Source organism: Drosophila persimilis, unplaced genomic scaffold (assembly GCF_003286085.1).
Source record: "Drosophila persimilis strain 14011-0111.01,24,50 unplaced genomic scaffold, DperRS2 tig00000191-arrow-pilon, whole genome shotgun sequence".
Classification (NCBI taxonomy): Eukaryota; Metazoa; Arthropoda; class Insecta; order Diptera; family Drosophilidae; genus Drosophila; species Drosophila persimilis.
Window position 1 is genome coordinate 7369220 of NW_020825298.1, and position 10668 is coordinate 7379887.

At 41.8% G+C, this 10668-nt stretch overlaps 2 protein-coding genes across 4 annotated transcripts; one reads left to right on the forward strand and one right to left on the reverse strand.

The window, feature by feature from the left end:
- Positions 1–3628: 3628 nt before the first annotated feature.
- Positions 3629–7881, reverse strand: LOC6588694 (chorion transcription factor Cf2). Of its 3 annotated transcripts, none has more exons than XM_002014993.2 (4): positions 7783–7881; positions 6028–7142; positions 5350–5444; positions 3629–4373 (listed from the first exon to the last, which is right to left on the reverse strand). In XM_002014993.2, exons 2-4 carry the CDS (start codon positions 7035–7037, stop codon positions 4198–4200), a joined length of 1281 nt encoding a protein of 426 aa, XP_002015029.2. In that variant the 5' UTR covers positions 7038–7142; positions 7783–7881; the 3' UTR covers positions 3629–4197. The 3 variants fall into 3 exon arrangements, with proteins under 3 accessions (XP_002015029.2, XP_026844995.1, XP_026844994.1); XM_026989194.1 differs by having other exon boundaries at positions 6028–7323; XM_026989193.1 differs by having other exon boundaries at positions 5266–5444; positions 6028–7323.
- Positions 7882–8277: 396 nt separating this feature from the next.
- Positions 8278–10668, forward strand: LOC6588693 (serine/threonine-protein kinase RIO3). Its single transcript, XM_002014992.2, has 3 exons — positions 8278–8522; positions 8587–9334; positions 9402–10668. Exons 2-3 carry the CDS (start codon positions 8588–8590, stop codon positions 10509–10511), a joined length of 1857 nt encoding a protein of 618 aa, XP_002015028.1. The 5' UTR covers positions 8278–8522; position 8587; the 3' UTR covers positions 10512–10668.

Consider the following 10668-nt stretch of genomic DNA (forward strand, 5'->3'; position numbering starts at 1 on the left):
ACAAACAATAAAAAACATTACTTTATTTAAAAAATAAAAGAAAATAAAAATCGCATAGACAAGTGAAGAGAAATGGAAAGAGTGAAGAGTGAAGAGAATATAAAGTAAAGAAGCAAATGAGTTTTGTACAATTTTGATACACTTTTAGATGATTTTACGTTGTTGATTTCTCTCAATTTGATTTCGATTGATTTCGAGCAAAGTTGTACGAAAGAGAGCGATAAAACAGAGCCCACCTGTGTAGGTAAACGATAAAACTGTTTTGTAAAACCAAAACAAAAAGAGACAAGAAACTAATTATTGATAAACCTATTCCTACTACACACATTTGAGTTTACATCTAAGTTCCTCAACTCAACAGTTACTAATACTCTATTCATTTGCCACTTATTTCGAATCCAACCGAGCGAACACTCGGTAAATATCCCCTCACCATCTCTCTCTATAAACGATAGGGAATATTTGTGAGGAGAGCACAGCGAAAATCATTTTGAAAGAACAGTGAATAATCAGTTGTAAATTTGAGCTTATAGGCATTAAAATCTAGTAATGAAATTCTCTCATAACTATCACACACTTTACATCTTACTAATTACCTACTAATATATATTTGTATTATATATTGTATACTTGTAATTCCTACATTTTCCCATCCAAAACACCGAACGGGGTAAACTTTTTGTAAATACTAAGTGCAGTACTGTACGAAAGAGAAGCGTGCCATACTTAAGAGAGGCCAAAACCAAAGACTATACAATACCAAGATGTTGCATGGGAGACCAAAAAGCTGTATTTGTGTAGGATTCTGGGATGACTCAGCTGAAATTTAAATGGAATTTGTACCTGATGCAATTGGTATTGAATAGTCTTTGGTTTCGGAGAGAGCAGAGCCCAGGCATTTTGTTTGTTAACTTTGTGTGGCAATTACAGAAAGAAATCGAAAAGCTCCGGAAGGAAGTCGGTAAGGTAATGCTTAATAGATGCTTAAGTACCCTTTTTTTGTATCGTAACTAGCCGAACGAATTCTGTCTCAAGTATTATTCCCATTTGAAGTTGATTTCCCAACAATTTTAGATCCAATCCCAGAGAATGTTTAATATATCCGTTGTTTTCGAAGGTAGACGGTAGTAGGAGTTTTGAAAAAAAAAGCAAAGAAACCACAAAGTGAATACATTTCAAATGTACGCAATACATTTTTGGATGCGCTCGTTAGAATGTTTTTTGGGGAGAATAAGTCCATAGAAAACATATAGTACAGTTACTTGGGCATTTACATATATATGGGGTATAGTATATGTACGTATATACACATATATATATAAAATTATATACATATAGCGAGTAAAACATGGCAAATGGTTAAATTAGGTAAACATACAACATGCATGCAACAAATTGAGCATTTAAAACAAATTATAGAAAGCCCAAAAAATGAAACTAAATTGACGACAAAACTTAAGACAACTTCTTGATTGCGTTTGATCAAAAGTGTGTGTGTAAAAATATATATGACATATACATAACTATATATAACTACTTATATTATATATAAATATATATATACATATATGAATGTAATCAGCATTACAATAAAAACCAAAGCAACCGAAGAGAGAGGCATACTAAATTAGTTGCTCAGCGCACACGAAACTACAACCCAACAAAAAAAGGATCGAAAAGAAAAAACAGAAAAAATAATGTAAAACCGAAAACATTTTGAAAGTGTGATAGTGTTCATAATATTCGTTCATTGTAATTAAAGCAGAAAAAAAAAAACAACAAAAACTAAATAAACTAAACTAAATGATCAACTAGATGTGGTGTCTGGGGGGTTTAATTGGGGATTGATTGCAGATTACGGATGTGTTTCCGAAAAGCAACCTGAGAGCGGTTTGTGTGTGACGTAGAGTTCCGTGATATCAAAAACTCAACTAATCCATCCCGAATTTTACCTATAAATTCTACAGAACAATCAGAACATCATGTTCCTTAAATCATTATATAATCCCACATAGATATTATGTGTAAGAGTCTTAGAACGTGAGTTCCTATCCAGTCTCTGGGAAATCGAAATTCTTTTGAGACCGTTTTCTTTTCGTATATAATCTTTCTACATGGTTGGACTTTATTTTGTGTATATAGTTCATCTTGTATATATCTATATATGTAAATTGAAATATTGCTCGAATATTTACTAGTTTTCGCTCACGTAAATTTAGATTGCAAGTACATACATACATAATAATAGTATCTAGTTATATATATAATAAATTTCATTTTAATTACACTTTACCAACTATTTACTCACTTTTTCACTGTTGTGTGCGTGTGTTGTCTGTCTGGCTTCGTCATTCGTTATTGGTTTCGTGGCTAAGTTCTAATAGTTAATCGGTATTTAGTACGTATCGTTATCAACATGATTAGTTCGTTATGCCATTATCATTATCATTCATACTCATACATTCTCATATTCACTTAGTTAATTAATTTGCTTAGTTTTTGCGGTTAGGTAAGCCTGTCCTTCTTCGTTTCTGTTTGTTTGTTTGTCTGTTGCTTTTGATCGTCAACTCATTTCCTCTCGGTTTATTTAAAACTTAAAAAATTACAGTATTTTAGTACTTAGAATTTATTTTGGTTTTACATGCGCTGCGCATCGTTTTGTTGCTGTGCTATGTGCCATTTTAGGTAGACAATTTGTTTGAGTGTATTATGAATTAATATTACATACAGATTTATATGTATATATATATATTTTATATAATTATATAACACTATGTTATAAAAATGTACATGGTTTTGGTTTTGCTACAGTTTTAGTTTTAGTTTTGTTTAAGGTTTAGTTGGTTTTAGTACGTACAACTCGTCCAAGTAATCGTTTTGTTTAAAAAGTCGCTTTTAAGTAGTAGTAAAAAATGATGAATTTTCTCATTTCGGATAAAGTACATACATAAAGTATATATGTTACAAAAAACAACTTGAAGCTTGTTTATCAAAATTATCAATTGTATAGATTGTTAGATTAGTTTATGTTTAATTTGTTTAACGTTCTAGTTTGGCGCATAAAGCTGTGTTGCGTTTAGCGTAAATTTTCCATTTTCAATTTTCTCTTAAATACTTTTTGACTTGCGTTAAAAAATGCAAAAATTTTGTAAAATTAATTGCTTAGTTGTTTGTTTGTTTTGTTCTCTATTAAGTTATAGTTTTTAGTTTTAAGGTTTAGTTTTATACAATCTCACTGTTTAGTGTAACAAACAAAAGCGACGCTTTTAACTTAAATAATTTAAAAAATAAACAATGGTTAACATTTCTTGAATAAAAACAAGCTAAACAGATTAAAAGTAAATAAAGTTTTTAAAGCCAAAACAAACGAGATCCTGCTCGTATGCAAATAGTTAAGAAATGGTTTGGTTTCTTGAGTGTTTTTTTTGTTTTTCATGGTTTGAGTAAAAATTTCGAATAGTGTTTTTTTTTTATGAAAAATAAATAATTTAGTGTTTTTTGAGTTCGAATACATAAATGTATAATTTAAGAAATAATTTAAGTTTGCGCGTAGACTTGAGAGTACCCTTCTTTGTTTTTTTAAAACGTTTTACAAACAAGTTTGAGATAAAATTAATATTGCCACATAGTAGATGAATAAAAAATAGTTTTCTCTTTATATATACGCATAAATAATAGATGTGTGTGTGTGTGTTTCTGTGTATATATATAGCGCCGCGTGGGTGCGTGAGTGTGCGCCAAGGAGTCACCATATAAAATCTCATAGAATAACAAAATATGATATACGATATTCATATAGGATATACAAATAAAAATAAAAAATTGCAAACATCTACATAACCAAATTGAATCAAAAATCGATTGCATTAACTTAAACATTCTAGAACCGTACGCTAGTTTAGTAAAACTTTGATTTGTTTGAAAACGAAGATCTAATTTAGTAATTTATTATCTAGCAGCCCCTTCCGAGGAGATTTGCCAGTCGTTGGTTGCGTTGCTCCGCTTCAGTTAACTTCTTGTGTCGTCTTTGAAAAGGTCTTTCATTCTAGTTTGTTGCTCCAGCTTATCGCTACTGCTCCTTGTATTGCCACTGCCACTGATTGCCCACCATCCAAGAAGGTGGTGGTGGTGCTTCCTCTACGACGGCTTCTCGGGGTCGGCAGCAAGAGCGGGTTGGCGGCCCCCGCCAGGCCTGCCCTAGAGCGGATGCAGCTTGGTCGTGTGCACGGTGAGGGCGCTTCGCTGCGTGAAGCGCTTATCGCAATACGGACAGGTGTACGGCTTTTCGCCGGTGTGCGTCCGTATGTGCTTGGTGAGATAGTCCTTCACGCTGAAGGACTTCTCACAGTAGCCGCAATGAAACGGTTTCTCACCTGCAACAAACAACGAAGGCGAAAGGAAGATTGGGACACTTGGTTAGCACATGTCGTTTGCAACGCCAGTATGTGTCATGGTGCGTGCAGTACCAAAAACTTTGTTTGATTGACTGATTGATGTGTGTGTGTGTGTGTTTGTGTGTGTGTAGATACAGTAGAGATATGCATATCAAAAGGGTTTGCACGTTTTATTTAAACTATATATGTATATATAGATTATATTGTATATATGTATATATATAGATATGTATATATATATTTAAGGATGTGTGTGTTTATATATTTTTCTGTGGTTTGGTGGTGTTAGAATGCATACGAGACATATTATTACGTAATGAAATGAGGCGGTGGGCGATACAGATTTGGATTATACCCTCGCAGAAATAGCGAAAAATATTGCTCTGGGGATTACTAATGCTTTCTGTTAGGATATGTAAGGTTCGGCTTGCCGAAACTGGACTTTGTTTTATGTTTTTTGGCTGCTCAACGAAGAGTATGGCAAAAAGAATTTTTGGCACTGCTAATCGTAACTGTGCTTTGTGCTGCGTGCTTTGCTCTCTTTGCCATGTTCTTCTTTCTGGGTGCGTGCGCCTGCGCAGAGCGAGCTTTGTGCAGCCTGCGCAGAGGTAAGAGAGTAAGAGAGAGAGAGAGCGCCAGAGCCAGATACTGAGACTGAGATTAAGAGAGAGTAAGAGAGTAAGAGATTAATGGCAAATGAGAATGGACTTGCATACAGAGGTTTCTCTTTTTGTTGAGTATTGCTTATTGAAGTGATTTCATTTTTGATCGATTGATTGGCTGATTGATTGATTGATTGACGAGTCGATTGATTGGTTGAGTTGATAGCTGATTGACTGACTGATTTGATTTGAAAAATATTGCTTCTCACCCGTGTGAGTCGTTAAATGTTTGTTCAGGTAATCCTTAACAGTGAACGCCCTGCCACAATAGCCACATCTAAATGGTTTCTCACCTGTATGTATGCGAGTGTGCTGTTTTAGTGTATTCGATTGAGTGAAGGACTTGCCGCAGTACGAGCACGTGTAGGGGCGTTCTTTGGGCGTGGCGCTGTCGAAGTTGCGGGGCGTGGAGAGCGGAGAATGAAGAGTTAAGAATTGGCATAGATATACAATTTGGTTTTTTTTTTTGGTTTTTCAAAATAGCGCGATGAAACGGAATGCAGAGAAAAATAGAAAGAGAGAGAGAAAGAGAGATAAAGAAATAAATAGAGAGATGGCGCGGGAGAAAAGAAAGAAAAAATCAGAATTATATTATTAGTAACAGTCGATGTACAAAAATAAATTGCAAAACAAACATCACACGAGGGACGCATGGCCCACGCCCCAAGGCGCTTAAGGGGCGCGCGCCCATGCGCCCAGCTGGTCCGAAGGAAACAAAAAAAATCATATACAATATGGTAAAAAGTATTACGGTTAGCTGGGAGAGCCTCCAGGCCAGACAGACCCCGAACAGAACCGATTCGGATCGGATCGTGTGGTTCCATTTGGGTTGGCTGGAACCCAGGGCTGCCCTAAACGAATAACGGGCGCTTCCCGCAGAAAAGTGTGACCGAATTGCTACACTTTTCAGAGCTGGCCACACTGTTCGGCGGGGACAAATTTCACATAGAACGCATATAAATGGAATTTACTCTGCTTCGCCTGTGTGGATCTTGCGGTGCATGGCCAGGGTTCCCAGCGTCTTGAATGTCTTCGGGCAGTCCGGACATTTGTGCCGGATCTTGTGCGCCTGATCCGCTGTCACGATCCGCGTGCTGACCAGGACACTGGTGGCGGCCCCAGGGGTCGGTGCCTGCACGCCAGGATTCGCTTGTATGGCATAGACGGGGACAGCGTTAACCACATCGCCACTATCGCTCAGACTGAGCGGCTCTTCCTTGATGATGACCTGGGGATGGGCGACGGAGCCCCCATTCGAATTTTTGTTCAGCTTGACGGTGAGCGGCGGCACTTTGAGGCCCACCTGGTCGCCAGAAAGATCGTCCTGGTGGTGCTGTTGCTGCTGATGCTCCTGCAGTTCCCGCTGCTGTTGCTCAAGCAGTTCCTGCTGCTGATGATGGTGCTCCTGCTGCAGCTGCTGCTGCTGCTGGTGATGTTGCTCTTCGGGCGTCAGTCTCATATCACGCGGCGCAATGGCGGGAAGCTCGTCGGGTGTCACGGGCGCCTCCTGCTGCTCCATGAACGACTGCTGTCCCGCCGCCAGCATGGACGTCGTGCAGACGGAACCGCACTGCGTGCACTTGTATTCGTTGGGGTTCGGCGTGGCCGAATGCACTCCGTAAATGCTGCATACGAGGCAACGCGCCAGGAAGGCGGGCGCCTGGTGCGTCATTCGCTGGTGCTCGTCCAGATCCACGGCGCTCCCGAACTTCTCATCACAGTTAACGCACGAATAGTTGGGCTTCAGTTGCTGCTGCTGCTGCTGCTGTTGTTGCTGTTGCTGGTGCTGCTGTTGGGCGGCCTCCAGCGATGTGATAGCTCCCTGAGAGTTCAGCGTTATGCCGTGGCACAGCTGCATGTGCTCTGTAACGTGCTGGGCCCGCTCGAACTGCTGGTGGCACATGGGACAGTAGTGCGGACTGACATGGACGTTGGGGTCCATGCTGAGATTTGGCAGAAAGGCGGTCTTCAGTGTGTCCATGTTGGCTATCACGGCGGCCACTTGATGCGTCGGCGGCGTTGGGGGCGGTGGCTGCGGCGGATGCACCTGCTGTGGCTGGTCCTCGGGACGTGGCAGACGCTGTTCCTGTATGTTGGTGGTAGACTTTATCATTTCACTCTATCACTCGGAAGTCCCGGTAGTTCCCAAAGCCAAAGCAGCCCCAAGCGTAAGCGTATCTCCTTATTTGGTATGTTTTATGGCGTTTATGGAAGGCGGAATAGCAGTAGCGAATTGGCGGTTATTGTATGATGATGGAGAGGCGCCTCTGTCCACGAAAAGAAGAGAAATAATAATTACACCAGTATTCTATTACAACGTTCGTGTGCGCGTGCTTTAGATGCCGGGGTGTGGATGCTTGCGGGTGGTGCTGGAGAGGATTAGCGGTAAGAATTAAGCACAAATTAGCACAGATCTCTACGAGAATCCATTGCGCGCAAAAAACCCCAAGACGAAATCGGAAATCAGTTGCCGCCGCTTCTGCTTCTGCCTCTGTCACTGGTTCTCTGCTTCTGTTTCTGTTTCTGATTCTGCTTCTGTCGCCCCGATCTCGTTTCTTTTCCCTCTCAAGTTTGACCCCCAAGTCCCCCCACACGGACGGCAGCGGCAGCGGCGGCGGCAGAGGCAATGCGTTCGAATTGAAAATTTTTTTTGGTCTGTCATATTCTAAATTCGGAATTCTATTTTGATTTTTTTTTCGGTCTCGTTTTTGTTCCATCTTTCTTACCAGCGTTAGCACGTATTTATTGCACTCGGGGTTTCAATGCGGCCGTTACTGCTGGCGAAAAAGGTGGCCGATTAATTTAATAACATTTCTTCTTTGTACAACAAAAAATATATTAACAAAAAAAATTTTTCACTTTTATTATTATTTTTGGCGATGTACAAGTACAACAAAAAGTATCGCCAGGCATACTTTTGCACATTCCGTTTTGCACTGACATTCGATTCGAGTTTAGGGCTGCAAAACGACGAGTTGATAGCTATCGATAGGTAAATAATTTGCAAATATGAGTTTTATTTATTGAAAATATTGCTATAATAAAGCTTAAAATCTGACAAGTCAGGTTTCTTCTTTTAAGAACATAGTTTAACGTTGCTCATTACATTTTCAGGCTAAATTCAAAAAAACTCGCATAAATATCGTTCCACCGTTCCGATATGTATGGTTAATGTTCCATCCCCAATTGGACAATCGCAATTTCACAACATTTGTAAAAACAAAAATACGAAAAAAAGTAAAAGCTATTGCAACTTAGGTGTAATAGTCCTTCGCCAGGTGACGCCAGACACCTTTGCTGCAGTATAAATATCAATAGTCTTCAATCAGGTATTCGACTGCCTGGACTCTGCTGGCAGCCAGCAGACAAGCTAAAAAGAATCGTTTGTTGTGACCACAACACACGAGACAAACTTGAAAATTACCACCGATCAGGAGCCGATCCCTCACGCCAAAAGTGCCAAAAGGTTTGTGGGATAAAACTAAATATAGCTGGCATTTCTCTTTATTGATTTATTGGGCTATTGCCAGTATGTCGTCGCCATGGATCAAGACCCAGGAGCCAGTGCAGACCACGAGTCTAGCTGATATCATGTCGGAGCAGTATGCACATCGTTTGCACAACCAGGAGGTAAAGCGGCATCAGCAAACCCAGAAGAAAACTGAGGTGGAAGCCACATCCATCTGGGACGGGGAAGCAGCTTCACCGGGTGCTGCCAACTACTCCGATGTGGCCGCGATACCAGCAAAGACCAACAGCGAAACGGAAGAGTGGGAGGACTACTCTTCGCTTCTAGAGGATTGCGGAGAGGCCGATTTGCCGTCAGAGATGCTGGCCCTTCTTCAGGAAGAGGAGAGCGGCAGTGGCGGCGACTCCGATGCAGTCATTGCCCAAATGCTGCAGTCCCAATTCGATCACGAGTACAACGAGGAGCTGCGCCGCATCGAACAGAAGCAGAACAAGCAGTCCAAAGTGACTGTAACACTGGACAAATTCCGACGCAGCGGTGATGCCGAGTTCCTGCACGACACCGAGGAGGACGACTACGAGGAGGATGAGCTGGAGCGGCTAAAGCACGACTGGGACCGTTTCGAGACCAACGAAAAGAGGCTGGAGTCCATACCTAGGTGTGGCTTCAAAATGAGCAAGGAGGGCGAAATGATCACTAAGCATGATCCACAGTTGTGCGCCGTCCGCAATGCCCAGCGCGTGATGTCTTTTCCCCCAGAATTTCCCACTGGCGATGGAGCTGGCTTCGACATGAAGTTGTCCAACAAGGTGAACCATAATCTGATCCCATTTTTATGCACATTTGCTAACACAATATCTATTAATCCACTTGCAGGTGTTCAATCAGTTGAAGGCCTATTCCCGTCGTGGCCGTTCCGATCGTCACGAGAAAGTGGCCACTGCCGAAATGGGCCTGGATGCCAGCACTCGTCTACTGTTGTACAAGCTGATCAACAATCAAGTGCTCGAACAGATCAACGGCATCATCTCCACGGGCAAGGAGGCGGTGATCCTGCACGCCAACTCCGATTCCAGCTACACGGGAAGCAATGAGCATGGCCATCAAAGCGGTGTGCTGATGCCGCCCAACCTCCTACCCAAGGAGTGTGCCATCAAGATCTTTAAGACCACGCTGAACGAGTTCAAGCAAAGGGATCGGTACATCAAAGACGACTATCGCTTTAAGGATCGATTCAGTAAGCAAAATCACCGCGTCATCATCAACATGTGGGCGGAGAAGGAGATGCACAATCTGATGCGCATGCAGAACATTGGCCTCAACGTGCCCGACGTGGTGGTCCTGAAGAAGCATGTTCTGGTCATGCGCTTCATTGGTGACAATCACAATGCTGCGCCCAAGCTGAAGGATGCCCGCCTGAGCTCTGCCGAGCTGAGCTGCGCCTATGAGGAGATTGTGGCGGCTATGCACAAGATGTACAACGAGGCCAAGCTGGTCCATGCTGATCTCAGCGAGTACAATATTCTCTGGTTCGAGGGAAAATGTTGGTTCATCGACGTGGCCCAGAGTGTGGAGCCAAAGCACCCAAGTGCCCTGGAGTTTCTCATGCGGGACTGCGGCAATATTGTGAACTTCTTTGAGAGACGCGGACTGCCTAACATCTACACCAAAGAGCAGCTATTCGAATACATCACCAATCTCAATGCCGAGACTCACAATGCCGCCATGCTGGAGAGGATTCATACACGAGGCGCCTCTATCAACGAGGCCACTGCACCCAATCAGCAGGAGTGTCCCGATGAACTAAAGCCTCTCGAGTATCCCTTCGAGCTGGCCTGGGAGAAATCGCAGCGGGATCGCGAGGCGAGCAAAGCCCTCAAGCAAAGTCTGGACACTAATGAAAACGATAAGGACGATGATCACGATAGCGATAGCGATGACGATGAAAACAAGGATAAGGACAATAACACTACTGCCACACGTTGAAACGCCAGTGCTCCCTTGACAATTGAAACTCTTTAGTTCGTATTTTCTAGTTGATATTAAACGTTTGGAAACGCTAATGGAATTTGAAAATTCCAAAAAATATAAAATATGATTATTGTAGTCGAGTGGCTCGACTATAAGTACACCACCAACCAAA

What these genes read in the sequence shown, in the direction of transcription:
- LOC6588694 (XM_026989193.1), bottom strand. Translation starts at nt 7,169, where the DNA reads ATGATAAAGTCTACCACCAACATACAGGAACAGCGTCTGCCACGTCCC. An exon ending in ATCCACACAGGCGAAGCAGA is followed by an intron (nt 5,445 to 6,027) that starts GTAAATTCCATT and finishes CAACTTCGACAG; the next exon opens with CGCCACGCCCAAAGAACGCC. An exon ending in ACATTTAACGACTCACACGG is followed by an intron (nt 4,374 to 5,265) that starts GTGAGAAGCAAT and finishes TGTTTGTTGCAG; the next exon opens with GTGAGAAACCGTTTCATTGC.
- LOC6588693 (XM_002014992.2), top strand. Translation starts at nt 8,588, where the DNA reads ATGTCGTCGCCATGGATCAAGACCCAGGAGCCAGTGCAGACCACGAGT. An exon ending in ACATGAAGTTGTCCAACAAG is followed by an intron (nt 9,335 to 9,401) that starts GTGAACCATAAT and finishes ATCCACTTGCAG; the next exon opens with GTGTTCAATCAGTTGAAGGC.